General features: G+C 36.5%; 1 protein-coding gene across 3 annotated transcripts in view; it reads right to left on the bottom strand.

Moving 5' to 3' along the window:
* EEA1 (early endosome antigen 1) overlaps positions 1–16,954 on the bottom strand; it is a 143,238-nt gene that overhangs the window by 90,040 nt on the left and 36,244 nt on the right. For 2 of the 3 annotated variants that reach the window (XM_082418867.1, XM_082418865.1), the window contains exons 2-3: positions 10,082–10,174; positions 2,832–2,957 (exon numbers count right to left, since the gene is read on the bottom strand). In XM_082418867.1, coding sequence (XP_082274993.1) covers positions 2,832–2,957; positions 10,082–10,174 — 219 coding nt within the window. The remainder of the gene's footprint in view (positions 1–2,831; positions 2,958–10,081; positions 10,175–16,954) is intronic. The other variant, XM_082418866.1, reaches the window with a different exon arrangement.

The raw sequence follows: 16,954 nt of genomic DNA, 5'->3' as shown, positions 1-16,954 counted from the left end.
GAATGCCCCCAGCCTGTGTGTTAATCTACTTGGTATTATGCTCTTTTTTCAAAGCCATCTATTATCTACCATCATATTTCATAATGGCTCTATATTAAGCTCTATTTGGTATTCTTATAACTTCTGCCCAGTAACTGCTGTACCACACTAGTTAACATGCTTTTAGTGCAACAGCACATAAACCCCTATAATATTTAGCTTGTCATTTCTCTTTCGTGTCTCAGCTTCTGCTAGTAACTAGTAGGCAAATTACAGTGTTACTCAGGGAATCCACATCCCAATTATGCTATTTAATCTTCACAACTTTGGCTTTTTGACCATTGTGTTTACTTCCAGGTTTTGGCTCTAGATACCCAAGGACGCCAAAAAGCTAATGATCCCATTAGGGTATGCCATACTTTCTTAAAGCTTCTAAACATTACCAGGTTAATATTCCAGAAAGAACTGATTCATCCCTAAAGAGAAGTTTTAGAAATTCAGTAATACATATTTAGAAATATTCCACCTAAGTAAATTTTCCATGTGATTAGAGCTTGCATGTTTAAATAAAACTTCAATTTTGGGACAATTCTGATGAAAATAATTCTAAAATACATATATGTACTTCCTCACCTACTTAAACAGATGATATTAAACCTTTGCTTAATATCCCAGAAGCATAAATATTAATCACTGAATGGGTGTCTCCCACTCTATTAATTCTGGCAAGTCTCTTTAATTCCTGTACCCACATTCTATAGTTTTTCTTACACACTGTTTTGTCTTTCAACAATCATTTCTAAAAATTATTCCTATGCTATTTCTAGCAATGCTTGCCTGATATGGATAGGAAGGATAGATTAAGGGAAAAAAAGTTTATTAAACCATATCACTCATTTAAAATAAAAGTAAAGGGACTTCCCTGGTGGTCCAGTGGTTAAGAATCCACCTTCCAATGCAGGGGATGAAGTTCGATCTCTGGGCAGGGAACTAAGACCCCACATGCCGTGGAGCAACTAAGCCCGCGTGCCACAACTACAGAGCTCATGCGCTCTGGAGCCTGCACGCCACAACTACTGAGCCTGCATGCTACAACAAAAGATCCCACATGCCACAACTAAGACCCAACGTGGCCAAAAACAAAAATTTTTTTTTTTTAAAGTAAAATAAGCTCAGAATGAATATCTGCGGATGTCCCGTGAATAGAGTTCATGGGCTTTGTGATACTAATTCTGGATATTAAGAGACTCCTCTATTTTTTGTAAACTATCTTCAAGGGAATTAAGGTTGCTAGATAGATAACTTACAAACAGTAAAACAGCAAACAATAATACACCAAAATAGCCAGCTACATTTTATTTCCCTTAATCATTCCAAATATCTCACCTACTCACTCTCTCTCTCTCTCACATACACACACACACACACACACACACACACACACACACACACACAGTGTTGACTTAAGATTAAAAGCATTAAATTCCTTACTGTTAGTTTTCAGTTATCTGTAATCCTTTCTCAGATCCACCATAGCTAAGAACTTAACTTGATACTTATGATACCCTATTGTACCAAGTGTCCTTTCAGTTAAAAGGAAAGTTCTTATTTAAGTGACAGGTAGGTAAGATAGTCACTTTTGATTTTGGCTAACCCATAAAGAAAAGTTGACCCATATGTTCTGGAAAAAAAACAACTGGTAAAATGCTAAGCAGAGTTCCAAGAATCTTTTATGCCTCTATCTTTGCTCACACTGCCTCCGTAGTTTAACTGGTGTCCTCCTATTTGCACTCATTTCCCCACCACCCTAGAGAATGTCTGGTTTAATTGTTCCCCTCTTCAAGTTCTTCTGCAGTTCCCCTCAAGCTGAATCAGACATTGTACTCTTTTTGCAAATATCTATCATAAAAACTTCCTGGCATAGAGACCATATCTTATTTACCTTTTTATCTCCTGTACCTACCAAAATTCCTGGCACAAAGAGGTGCTCTATTAATGTTAAATAAGTGAAAGTTTGGTGAGATCGTTTTCTTATACATCATTAACTCATAGGAAAGAGTAAGTCTGATTTTTTTGTCTTTCATGGTAAAAAAAAAGTTTCATTCTTTTAAAAGATTTGTAAAAGAATTTTTTGAAAAGCTACGTCTCTCTTTGTTTTTAGAATACTGTAGTAATTTTCAAAGGAAGGAGATATATCAAGATCATCTGAGAAATTTTTTCCAGACTGAAAATGGGCAACACTTCCCCTCACTCGCTCCCACTCCCAGCCTTCTGCATACACCAGCCTCACATACTACAGAGAAACATTTGGATGACCCATGATTAATAACAGGTGTATATCATTCTGTCACTTCCAACAGGTCTGGGGAATCAAAACAAAGACTGAAACAGTGGTAGATCCAGACTCTAATGCTGTATATTTTTCCAAATAAAGACAGTAACAGTTCACATGCAAAGTCCTCTTTCTATGTAAAAGTAAAGCATCTTAACCTAAAGCATTTTAAAACATTCATTAATAAAACATTAACTACATAATAAAGATATAACTTACAAAGGTTGAAATAAAAAACATTCATTTTATATTTCAAATTTCATGGCAAAATTTATGCAAAAATATAAACTTAAACTTTTATATATGTTTAACGATTCACAAAAAGACTGCTGCAAACAGTAAGAACAGCTAACTTCCCAAGAGCCTCTTTTCCTTATTAAACCTTCTTAGAGCATGCATAATTAAAGCAATCCACATTCCCTTATAGCAGAAAAAGTTAAGCAACACTGAGGCAAGGAAAAACAAAGCTATTTTGAGCAACCCAAAACCAAGCTGCTAAAACAAAATATTCAGGACCCACAGTAACACTGGAGTCATTAAGAAGTTCCTGTCCTCTTGTCTCATTTTCAGCGTGCACTTTCTGGTAATGCTCCGACAAATCAATAGCAGTTATACATCTTTTCATACATAATGGACAGATGAAACCCTGTGAAATAACAACTTTTAGGAGGATATACACAAAAAGTTATTTATGAAACAAAACAGAAACATTGAAAATAGACATAACAGGAAAATAATAATAGTGTATCTCTTTTTAGTATATGGAAGGGAAATTTTCAAGTAGTAACTGTACAAAAGGTTGAAAGACCTATCCAAAGTAGGACTCTGAAATTAGTTTCCATCCTTATGCTGTAGATTCCCATTGGTCAATTTTATTGAGTAACCAGTTGCTTTAGCTGGAATATTATTATTCTTTTTGTTTATGATACTTTGTCCTTACTTATCTGAGAGCTAGTATTGGCAAGCTAGCTTTTATTTTAGATCAAGAAATGATTGGCAGTTTTAACAAATACTTTTATGTAGATGATGTTCTCAACAAAAAAGTTGTTATGATGAAAGCAATTTTTAGTCTTCACCATATTCCACTAGCCTAAGATCCCATTCTTGCCCATACCCATAATTCCCAGTAGGTTACCCTTCCTTCTAATTTTATGAGCCAAATAAAATCATTTTAAAACAATCTCCCAAATTCCCCATACCTAACAATATATGTATTTTAAAATGTGGGCTGTTACACTGATCTATGGTTTGGGGTTTTGTCAGATAGGAACAGTAAAAGGATAAGAGAATAAAGGAGTTCAGAGTATCAGGGAGAAAGTAAATTAAATGAAGACAGTGGTGAAGGACAATAGGTTACAAAGGTTATAACGTCATGAGTTTTGGTGTCAGAAATAGATGTGGGTTTGAGTCTCAACCAATACTGACTATATGACTTTAAAAAATTCACTTTACCCTGCTAAATGTCAGTTTCCTCATCTGTAAAATGGGACTAATATTAGCACCTATTTGTCTAGAGTTATTGTGCAGTATATAAAATGCTTAGTACAGTGCCTGAGACATTATAAGTGTTCAACAAATATTAACTGTCATTAGATGTATGGTTAGAGAGTAAAGGAAACGAAGCCAAGAAAGGTTGACAGACTAGAAGAAAAAATAAAAATTAAAAATCTAAAATAATCAGCAAGGCCAAAGAAGGTAAGTAGTGAGACTATGAAAGTTTTTGAGAGGATAGTCAGTTGAGGTAAGGAATGCAGAGATATGATTTTAACATGTCAGGTAAAATTATCCTGCCTGATAAGAAGATGGAAGGTACTGCCATGGGCTTGAGTAACTAGAAAAGAAAAGTAATAAAAATCATTGGCACTGATAACATTAAGAACTGGGAGGCTAAGATGTTCCTTGAGTTCCTTGATGTACGTTAGGATCATAGCAAGGAAGAGGAAGACTACAAACAAGGTTCCAAAGTAAGAGGCAAGACAGGGTAGCAGTTAAGAGCTAGTCTTGGGCTTGAATCCTGGATTCACACCACTCTTAGTAGCTTATATTACCTTCAATTTCCTCATCTGTTAAATGAGGTAACAATAACACCTACTCCATATGGGGGAGGGGGTCTCGTGAGAATTAAATAATACACGTTAAGTCCTTATCACAGCATCTGATACAAAGAAAACATTCAATAAATGTTAGCTATCATTAATATCATTGTTCCTCTTGTTAACAACCCTTTAAGGAGATTAGCCAGGGGATGAAAGTGAGGAACATGAATTCACTTATTTTTTCTTTTTACTGATGAAAGGGTTGTCTTCCAGGCAACCACAGGCCCAAGTATTAAAACTACAGAATAATAATTTTTTTAAATGCACTGTTGCATTGTTTTTTACCACAATATCTTTATGCTGCCTGCCTCTTTACTCATTTCTTCACTTTAAGTTTCCACATATCATCATTCAGTCATCCGTTCAAAAAGTATTGGGACTTCCCCGCTGGTCCAGTTGGTAAGACTCCGGGCTCCCAATGCAGGGGGCCCAGGTTCAACCCCTGGTCAGGGAACTAGATCCCGCACGTGTGCCACAACTAAGAAGTCCGCATGCTGCAACTAAAGATCCCACATGCCACAACTAAGACTGGGGCCGCCATAAATAAATAAATAAATAAATTTTTTAAAAAGTATTTACTGAGTGTGATTACTATGTCATTATGCTATGTTGTTGAGAATGCAATGGTAAAATAAAGCAAAGACCCCATCCTCAATAACCCTGCATGCTTCTTGAAAGAGCTGTAAAAGAAAATACCCCACTAATCAGAAAATCCTACTAGAACTACCTTCAAAATACATTTAGAACCTCAGGGCCTCCACTACTGCCCTGATCCAAGCCACCCTCACAGTGTACATGGATCACTGTAAAAGCCTTCTAACAGTCTCTCTGCTTCTATCCTTACCCCATTAACAGCTTTATTTTCCACACAGCAGCTAGAGTGATCCTACAAAAATATAGATAAATTTTGTCCTTTCCCTGATCCAAACTCTCCAATGACTTCCTATCTCACCAAGAGTAAAACACTAAAGTCTGTGCAAAAGCCTATAAGGCCCTACATGAGGTGGGCCTGATTATCTCACTAACCTAACCTCTCCCCATTCACTGTGCTGGAGCCACACTAGCCTCCTGGATGCTTTTTCAATATGCCAGGCATGCTCCCACCTCAGAGACTTGTTCCACATGCCTGCAACATGCTTGCTCCAGAAATCCACATGATTTCTCACTTCATTCAGTTCTTTCTGAGCTACCCCCTCCTCAGACACATCTTCAGTAGTTGTGGCATGTGAGCCCACGTGCCACAACTACTGAAGCCCGTGTGCCTAGAGCCTGTGCTCCGCAACAAGAGAAGCCACTGCAATGAGAAGCCCCCGTACCACAACTAGAGAAAGCCCGCGCACAGCAACAAAGACCCAACGCAGCCAAAAATTAAATAAATTAAATAAATTAATTAAAAATAAATAAATAAATTCCACCAGCATAAAGATTTTTTACTATTTCACTCAGTGCCATACCTCCAGCACCCAGAACAGTGTCTGGTGACAATAAATATTTGATAAATAAATGAATCTCAGACTAATAATCATTACCAAAAGGACAGGGAATTCTTTTCCACAGAAGCACGTGGAAGAAGCATCTATCCAACATGTGAGTCAGGAAAGTTTATTGGAAAAATTATCTGTGATGAGACTTGAAGGATAATCAGATGCTAACCAAGAAAAAAGAAAAAGCAAGACTAGGTAAGGCATAGAGATCAGCATATACAAAAGTTCAAAGATAAGAAAAAACTTGGCACACCTTAAAATCAGTTCATTATGCCTGGATCAAAGAACATAAAAAAATATAACCACATATATAAGGTCAATTGATTTCTCACAAAAGTGAAAATTTAATTCAATGGGAAAAGGTAACATTTTCAGCAAATGGTACTGCAACAAGCATATGGGAAAATGTGGTTTCCATATCCACATGGAAAAAATGAACCTCAACCACTATCTCATACCATATACAATAATTTAAAATAAATCATAGATTTAAATGTACATGCTAAAATGATTTTTTAATTTTTTTAATTCTTCTGTCTTTTTTTTAATTGAAGTATAGTGGATGTACAATATATATAAGTTACAGTTTACAATATAGTGATTCACAATTTTTAAAGGTTATATTCCATTTATAGTTATTATAAAATATTGGCTATATTCTCTGTGTTGTACAATATATCCTTGTAGCTTGATTTTTTTTTTTTTTTTAATCAGAAGCAAGCATAGGAGGAAGTTTTGCAACCTTGGGGTAGGCAAAAAACTTTGTAGTACCCAAAAAGCAAAAATCATAAAAGAAAAGGCTGACAAACTGCACTTCACCAAAATTTAAAACTTCTTCTCTTTGAAAGACAACATTAACAAAATGAAAAACAAGCCACAGACTGAGAAAAAATAACACATCACATATTTCTGATTGTGGTGTAAGGCCTAAAATTAAGGCCCAATATTTTGTGTTGCCTTGACAACTGGTGAAACTGGGAGGGCTTCAAATGGCCTAACTGCAAGTTCCGCTCCCCACTCTGCTCTCACAGATAAGGAGTTCTAGCCAAACAGCCCTCCTCTTCACAGGCAGCAAGCACAGGGCCTGCTTATCCCTGAGAAGGTTCCCTGCCGGCCCCTGGAATTATTCAAGCAAGCCAATCACATCTCCTTTAGAAACCAGGGGGCACCTTACCTTCCTGATACTACAATGCCTGCCTCTCACAACCCCTGGTTGTTCATTTTGTTCCCAAGTGCAATCCTCATGTGGCCCTGCATGGCACACCGTGTCCTCCTGCTCTGGGCTGTGAGTATATGTGACTAATAAACTGCTGTTGTTCTCATTTGTCTCATTTGTCTAATTATGTGTTTAGTTATTCCCATAAGCCTAGGACAGGAATCCTTCCCTCACTAATCAGATGAATAGGAGGCAATCAAAACATTGACAAAGGATAAAGAACTCTTATAATTCCTTAAAATAAAGATAAATACTCCAATTTTCAAAATGGTCGGATTTCCAGTTCCAGACAAAATGGAACAGATACACTTCTCTATTCTTCCTGCTAAGTACAGCTGAAATCCAGAGGCATTATATATAAAACAAAACAAAAAGAAAACTCTGAAAGGTAAAGAGAAGAAGGCAGACCAGCTGAGGATCTCAGGAGCCAAGGACTGAGACAGTGGTGAGTACTCTGGGTTTTCTTTTCATCTCATATATTCTGGACTGGCTGCTGGAGAAGCCAGCTACCTGGAAACTTCAGTGGACACCGACCAAAAAAGCCCCAAGAAAAGTCTGCTCTCCCTAGCCAAATGACTAGGAAAATGAAGCTCTGATTTGGTAATATGCTGGTCATTAGTGTGTTTCAGTGGGTACTAAGGATGGAAGCCAGATTAGAAACGGATAAAGAGTGAACAAAGAATTTGCTTCTGCAATGCAATATACTAAATAGTCTGAACAACTGTCCTGATGAGAACAAATGATATGATATCACTTATTACATTATGTATTATACAGATTATATATTTGTTATAGACTGAATGTCTATGTACCCTCAAAATTCATATGTTGAAATCTTAACCTCCAATGTGATGGGGCCGTTGGGAGATGATTAAGTCATGAGGGTGGAGCCCTAATGAATGGGATTGGTACCTTTATATAATAAAAGAGACCCCAGAGAGCTCTCTTGCCCCTTCTGCCATGTGAGGACAGCCATCTATAAACCAGAAAGGAAGCCCCCATCAGACACAGAATCTGCCAGATCCTTGATCTTGAACATCCCAGCCTCCAGAACTGTGAGAAATAAATGTTTGCTGTTTAATCCTCTCAGTGCTTTTGTTATAATAACCTATACTGACTAAGATACTATTATATATATTATTATACATAATAATATATAAAATATGATATAAATGAGCACTAAAGCAAGGTGTTGCTTTATTTCTGACTATTTTTTTAAAATCCTGCAGACCATGATATTTCAAATCCCCATTTAGATAGATGCTAAGGGCACAATGATAAAACCTAGAATTTGTTCAAAGTGGGAAGCCAACATCAGGGTAAAAGGGAAGATTGAGAGAAAAAGAGAAATTGAGAGAGGTGGGGAGAGATATCAACTGAGACCTTAACAAGTCAATACCTTAACACTGGGCATATGGAAAAAACTATACCCCCTGAGAATTCATAATCACCAATAGCTCTCAATTAGGTTAGAAATTTACACTAGTGGGTAATCTGAAAAATTTCAAGTACCGAACTTAATTTAAGGGAGTCCCAGGTTAGTGGCACCTCTAGAGCAGTATTTGTATGCTGAAGGGAATAATTTGTGGCATAGGTAAAAACCAAAGTTGCATGAGGGAGAGATGATAAGCTGAGAATGTGAGAGAGAATGGAATCCAGAGCACAAGGGAAAGGACTGAAATCTGATAGGAAAAGAGACCTGTCTTCCGCGTACTAAAGTAATAAAGAGAATAGAGTTGCAAGTATAGTTTTAGGGACAAAATGAGAACATTGATCTTTTCTCAATGGTATAGAAGGTGACGGTGAGAAGGCGGGACTAAGGTAAGACACATGGAAGGTTTGAGGACAAAGAAGAGAGTACAACTATCACAGAGAGTAGAAAAGGGAGCCTAATAAGAAAATATAGCAGGATTATCAGGCACTGCTCATTTACCCACTGGAGATTTTTTTGTTGTTTTTGGTCTGAATGAGGTCAACAATTACTACTAAATTCCTTTCCAAGGTTACAACCTAGCTCTCTGAGCTCATCATATCATAAATACAGTTTGGAATGTTTTCCTTAAAGATATTTACTTAAACTTGCTCTTAATAAAGTTCAACTGATACTTTACTTCTCACTCTCACAGCCTTGTTCGATCTTGTTATGGTTAATATACATATACATGAAGACAGATGGTCAAAAAGAGACAAAACAGAGAAATGAATGGATAGAGAAATACCTAGAAACATACACATAATAGACTCACCAACCAAGAGATGGGAAAGAATAGGGAAAAGGGGACTGGGTAGGTAGTACAGCTGGGCCGAGAAAGGGGCAATTGACAAAAACTGTCAGAGCAGAAATGTGAGTGTGTTGATCTCTTAGGGGCAGTGTTATGGGTGGTTTTTATGTTCTCTTACCTTATCTCCTTTTTCTATAATGAGTATATATTATTTGTTAAAAATAATGATAGTAATGTAGCAACTTCTAAGGCTGACTTCTCAAAAAATTTGAGTTATTTCTTTTTTAGACTTATTTACTTTCTCCATTAATTTTTAATAAGCTATCAGAAGTTCTTACAGAGTCATAAATGAAGACAACAAATAATATATAAATGTTATAGTTCATCTAATTTTTCATTAGCTTAGTCATTCATGGCAGTACAAACACATAAGTAGATACTAATTAACTGGTAATTCTTTACAAACAGATTTTTAAATCTTCATTAAGTTGAGATGACTTTAACATTAAAGATAAATTGTCAATATTATTTTTCAGTCTTAATATACACTTTCACAGTCTCACAACTAAGCACTATTATCTATCTACAAGTGAGGTTCAAAAGTTGCATTCCAATTTGTAAGAAAGATTTATGAGCTCTTTCCCTACAAAAGTTTAAATTATCAATTGTTACTCCATATATTTGTTATTTTTCCTTAAATAATATTTTCCTTAAATAAAACAATATTTATTGCCAAATTATTATTTTCATACCTCCGAAGAGCTTTCATTATTGACATCCACTGTGTTTATAGGAGCTGATGATGAATCTAAATCAGAACCTTGAGAGCCAACTCTCCCAGGAGTCTGAAACACAAGCAGAAAGGGGGAAAAAAATCAAAGTAAATATCAACAATATATTCATAAACTATTTAATAACCTAAACAGTAATCAGGGCTAGCCTTACACATAAAGGTAGATGTCCTCTCAATAATAACAAACAGCACTAGAAGCTATCCTTTATTAAAGACTGACTGGACCTAATACTGTATCAAGATCTCTATCTGCCTTCTCTCAGCTTTAGTCTTTTTAAATTAATAACAAGTTTACTTTTGTATATAGTGCTTTATCATCTTCACCTCACTTTTACAGAATATCTTATTTAATCATAATGACATCTCTGAGAGAGACAGGTAAAATGTTATATCCATAGATGAGAAAACAAATTCAAAGCAGCTAAGGGACTTCTCAAGATTCTACTGTTAACAAAAATCAGAAAGAAGCAGAACTAAAATGCTGAAATTCTAATTCCTCTTGCATTGCTCCCCACTACGTCAAGTGAACTACAATGATTTGAGGGGAGCTAAAAAGGTCAACACAGGCCACATTATCTAGTCACCCATCCACCTACTACCCATGCCAACCATTACCAATCTGTTTCCAATACTTAATATTCCATCATCAAATATACAGTTTGGAGGGTTAAAGGCCTTTTTTTTTTCTCTCCTGCAACATTTATCATCTAACATTATTATTCATCATACTTAGGTATGACATTAAAGGAACTGGAAATCTAGTAAAATATTGGCTAAAAGACAGATTCAGAGCACAAGAACTGACTCAATAATCCTTATCAAAAACATTTATGGTGCACACTATCATTATTCCCACTTTATACAAGAGAGAATAAAGGTGTAGAAGTTAAGTTACTTGCCCAAAGTCACATGGCTAATAAGTGGAAGAAAGGATTTTAACTTGAGCAGTCTGATACTTAATCATTAACGCATACTACCTGACATCTCCACTGAGATATACCTCAAGCACCCAAGATTGAGAACAAATCGCTAAACATCAGTCTCAAAACATGAACACCCTGTACATCACTTACATATTCAACATAAATGCCAAAGAAGGATGAACTGATACTACTTCAAAATTCATCAATTAAATTAAGGATTATAAAAACTGCATAGAAAAAATGAAATAACGTGTGTACTATGATTATAATTATGTATAAAAACTAATTATATAAGAAAAGAGATTCAAAGGAAATATCCCAAAATGCAAACAATGATTTCTTTAGCAAGAAACAATTATGGGTTTTTTGGTCTTTAGTTTCTCAGTTTTTGTTTTTGCTACATTTTTTTCAGAATTTTAGATTCATAGTTAAATTACTTTTACATTGAGAAATTTCTGATATTAAAAATAATCAGTTGTCTAAATTGGATGATCTACGTTCCTATCATATTTTCCCAAAACATAACTCTCTAAAACTTTTTAAACTTATCCAGAGTATGTCTTTATTGTGTTCACTTAACATCCACAACATTCTCATGTTTGAACTATCAGCTACCCTCCTCCAAAAAAACAAAGCAAAATTCTTTCCCAAAATGATACACTTGAGACATGAATTTATAAATAATAGCCTGCTATCTGAGTTTGATGATATACTCATGCATGTGACAAAAAAAGTAACTAAATAGTAAAAAAATTAAAGAGCATTTTAATTATATACTTAATAACTGTATAAAACTAGAAATTCATTTTTGACTCATCAACATTTCAGAGCTTCACATCATAATGGTTTTAAAAACCCCATCCCCAAAAGCACTGGAAACAAAAGCTGTACCTCCCAAGAACTACACTTTCCCCATTTCTGTATCCTAAGTTTTTCCAGAGTCCAGGTGGCTTTTCACCTGAGATTTACCTTGCCTGAGAACAAGCAATTCACAGAAATATCTACATAATCCTATTATCATCACCAAAAATACCCTTCCTTAAATTTGCCTAAAATAATCCTAGTAAACAGACCTAAGTAAGTCCAAGAGGCATGGGGAAAAAAGAAGAAACAATAAAATCATCATGAGATGCTTTTGATGTGCATATTTTACACACATTCCCTCATTCCCTCCGATTGTTGCTAAATTGTCTAAGAACTTCTTTTTCTATTATTAGGCTGCCAAAATCCCATCACTTCAATGAGAAGTGCAATTACAGTAACAATGACCCTGAGGAAACAATATAAAGCATTCTAACATTTACACTTATAAAAAGTTTTACTTTGTAAATACAATGGGATAAGAATAATTTGTGCTAAAAACTTAAAATGATAGGGGATAAATATCTTCCAAATTGTGTTTTTTAGGAAAATTATTACATAATTTAGATATCTTTTACAGTGACCAAAAGGTACAAAACACATTCACTTTGTTTATGGTTTCTTCAATAGATATTTATCCATCTCCCATGAAGTACCTGACATTCTATAAAGCTCTGCATGCCAAACGGAGGACACTGGGTATGAGGACAATGTAAGAGAAATAAGGAGCAAGCCTTCAGGTAGACTATACAACTTGGCTGGGGAAACCAAGCTAATGTGTAAAAAAAGAGATAGGAAACAATTTGAAAAAAATTAAATGCTAAAGGGCGGAGCTCTGAATGTGAGCAGAATTCTGAGAAAGAAGAGATCAATGCAAGTTGTGGTAATTGAAAAAAATCTTATTTCTTGAAGTTAAATTTAATTAAATAAAATGACAATCATTCCAAATAGATGAAAAAAATGCACAAGAGCAGACAGGGCAGAAATAAGAACACTGTATTTGATAAAAAATACATATGTTTGAAATAAAGTAATATACACACAAACAGGTTATTAACTAGGTTAAACTGATAATGTGGAATAGGGTAAGGGATATAAAGCATTGAAATATGCCATGGTAAAGAGAGAGTGTCCACAACTCCAGTCCAGATTGCACTCACAGTTAGCATAGAAACTAAGCTGCCTCAGCTCCAATCAAAAATCAATAGCTGATTAAAATTTTTTTAATGTTAAAATTGTAGACGTATGCTCAAACACAAGGTAAGTATCTCAGTGGACAAAAAATAAAACAAACACACAGAGTATAGAGTTTGGGAACTAAAGTAGATAGAGGCAAACAAGTTCTAATGAGATAATAGGAACCAAAACACCCTACATGTGATAGGTAACAAGAAGCCAGGCCCACTGTGGCAACTCAGAAGGTTGGCCAAAACTACTACCCCCTGCCATAAACAACAACTTTTTAAAGCTGTAAACCCAACAAGCACTGTGTCTGGGCTTGAAGCTTGATCAAAACTTTTCCAGGCAGGGATGAATGGGCATTCCAAGCAAAGCATTATTTACAAAAGGGAAAATTATGGGAGAGTTCAAGATGGTAGCATAAAAAGATCATGAACTGACCTCCTCCTACAGACATAACAAACGTACAACCACATATGGAACAGTTCCCCCAGAAAGGGATTTGAAAACTGAATGAACAGAACCTCCACAACAAAGGGTAAAATAAAAGGACAGCAACAAGATGCATAGGACAGGAGAAGATATGAAAACCACACCTCAGCTTCAGCAATCCACTATTGGGAGGGACCACAAAGGCACGAATCCTTTAGCTGAGGAACGAGGGATTTGAGTACATCAGGCACCCCAACCCCTAGATCTTGCACAAGAGAGATGAGCCTCCAAAACACCTGGTTTTGCAAACCAACGGGAAATATGTCCAGGAAAGCTACTCTTAAAGTAGAATAGAAAACCTGCTCTTAAAGGACTTGCACACAGATTGACTTGACCTGAAAACCAGTGCAAAAACACTAAATTGAAAAGTGCATAAGACCATAGGTGAAGGGGATTCACCTATTAATCTTGAAGCATCTGCTAGAGAGGCAGGAACCAGTTGGAATGCTCCCCACGGGCTGAGTCACTGGCAGGAGCCATTTATGTGATCTCAGGCTACCTTGCTAATACTGGTGCTGGAAGGCACCACTTTGGAATTCTCCACCCAACCTATTAGCACCAGTGGGCACATCCCACCAGGGGTGAGAGAGCACTGCCAACCCCCGCACCTCAGGTGGGCCTCACAGCTGCCCAAGCAACAGCCCCACCCACCAGCACCCCACAGCAGCTGTGGCCCCACAAACTGCATGTAGCCCACATAGGAGACACCCCTTGAGCCCCTGGCTCTGGTGGCTAGATAGGATTGTGCTTCTGAGCCCCATAGGACATCTCCTAAATAAAGCCACTCCTTCAAGACTAAGAGAGATAGCTGATATACCTAATACATAGAAACAAACACAAAGAATTAGGCAACATGAGGAGACAGAGGAAGATATTCCAATCAAAAGAGTAAGTCAGAACCTCAAAAAAAAAAGAACTAAACAAAACAGAGATAAACAATCTACCTGATAAAAAGTTCAAAGTAATGGTCATAAAGACACTAACCAAACTCAGATGAAGAAAAAATTAGCACAGTGAGAACTTCAACAGAGATAGAAAATATATGAAGGTACCAAACAAAAGTTATAACTGAACTGAAAAATATGCTAGAGGGGTTCAACAGCAAACTGTGTGAAGTAGAAGAACAAATCAGCCAGCAGGAAGATAAAACAATGGAACTCACCCAGACAGAGCAGAAAACGAAACAAGTATTTTAAGAAGCGAAGACAGGGACTTCCCTGGTGGTCCAGTGGTTAAGAATCCGCCTTCCAAGGCAGGGGACACGGGTTCAATCCCTGGTCAGGGAACTAAGATCCCACATGCCGCAGGGCAACTAAGCCCGTGTGCCGCAATCACTGAGCCTGTGCACTCTGGAGCCCATGCACAGCAACTATGGAGCCCCCGCACCACAACTAGAGAGAAGCCAGCACACCACAACAAAAGATCCCGCATGCCACAACGAAGATCCAGCATGCCACAACTAAGACCCGACGCAGCCAAATAAATAAATATCTTTTAAAAATAATAAATAAAATAAAGATAAAAAATGAAGACACCTTAAGGGAACTTTGGGGCAACATCAAGCAGAATAACATTTGCATTATAGGGGTGCCAGAAAGAAAGAGTGAAAGGGACAGAAAACCTACTTGAAGAAATAGTTGCTGAAAACATCCTTAATCAGGGGAAGGAAACAGACATCCAGGTCCAGGAAGCACAGAGAGTTCCAAATAAGATGAACCCAAAGAGACACACACCAAGACACACTATAATTAAAACAGTAAAAATAAAGGATTAAGAGAGAATCCTAAAAGCAACAAGAGAAAAACAAATTGTTACATACAAGGAAAACTCTATAACTCTACAAGCAGATTTTTCAGCAGAGCCTTTACAGGCCAGAAGGGAGTGGCAGATCATATTCAAAGTGCTGAAAGAAAAAACTTCCAACCAAGAATTCTCTACACAGCAAAGTTATTCAGAATGGAAGAAGAGATCAAGAGTTTCCCAGATGAGCAAAAGCTAAAGATATTCATCACAACTAAACTGGCCCAACAAGAAATATTAATGGGACTTCTTTAAGCTGAAAAGAAATGGCACTAATTAATAATAAGAAAACATATGAAAGTAAAAATCTCACTGTTAAAGGTAAATGTATGATAAAAGCAGAGGATCAATCACTTATAAAGCAAGCACAAAGGTTAAGAGACAAAAGTACTAAAAATAACTAAAATTACAATTAGTTACAGGATGCATAAAATAAAAAAAAGTAAAATGTGTCATCAAAAGTAGGAAACATAGGGAGGGAGTAAAAAGATAAAGCTTTGGAATGATTTCTAATTTAAGTTGCTAGCAACTTAAAACAGGCTACTACTTACATAGAATGTTACAGGTGAACCTCACAGTAACCACAAGGAAAAAACTTATAGTAAATACACAAAACAAAGTGAGAAAATCTAAACATAACACTAAAAGAAACCACACCAAAACACAAAGGAAAAGAGAGAAGAGAACTACAAAAACAGCCAGAAAACAATGAACAAAATGGCAATAAGCACATACTTATCAATAATTACCTTAAATGTAAATGGACTAAGTTCAATAGTCTTACCTCAAGAAACAATAAATCCCCAATAAACAATCTAACCTTACACCTAAAGGAACTAGAAAAAGAACAAATGCCAAAATAGGTAGATGGAAGGAAACAATAAAGATCAGAGCAGAAACAGAGACTAAAAAAAGAAAAAAAAACAAGATCAATGAAACTAAAAGGGGATTCTTTGAAAAGATAAATAAAATTGACGAACAGGGCTTCCCTGGTGGCGCAGTGGTTGAGAGTCTGCCTGCCAATGCAGGGGACACGGGTTCGAGCCCTGGCCTGGGAGGATCCCACGTGCCGTGGAGCAGCTAGGCCCGTGGGCCACAACTGCTGAGCCTGCGCGTCTGGAGCCTGTGCTCCGCAACAAGAGAGGCCGCGACAGTGAGAGGCCCACGCACCGCGATGAAGAGTGGCCCCCGCTCGCCGCAGCTGGAGAGGGCCCTCGCACAGAAATGAAGACCCAACACAGCCAAAAACAAATTAATTAATTAATTAATTTAAAAAAAAAAATTGACGAACATTTAGCTAGACTCACCAGGAAAAAAAAGAGGACTCAAATAAATAAAATCAGAGATGAAAGAGATGTTATAACTAATACCACAGAAATACAAAGGATTGCTCATGATCTATGAATATACGCCAACAAATTGGACAACCTAAAAGAAACAGAAAATTTTTTAAAAACATACAATCTTCCAAGACTCAATCATGAAGAAATAGAAAAATCTGAATAGACCAATTACTAGTAAGGAGATTGAAACTGTAATCAAAAATCTCCCAACAAATGAAAGCCCAGAGCAGACAG

The sequence above is a fragment of the Balaenoptera physalus genome, assembly GCF_965194825.1.
Source record: "Balaenoptera physalus genome assembly, chromosome: 13".
In the NCBI taxonomy this organism is placed as follows: Eukaryota; Metazoa; Chordata; class Mammalia; order Artiodactyla; family Balaenopteridae; genus Balaenoptera; species Balaenoptera physalus.
This window is presented reverse-complemented; position numbering and strand designations above follow the sequence as displayed.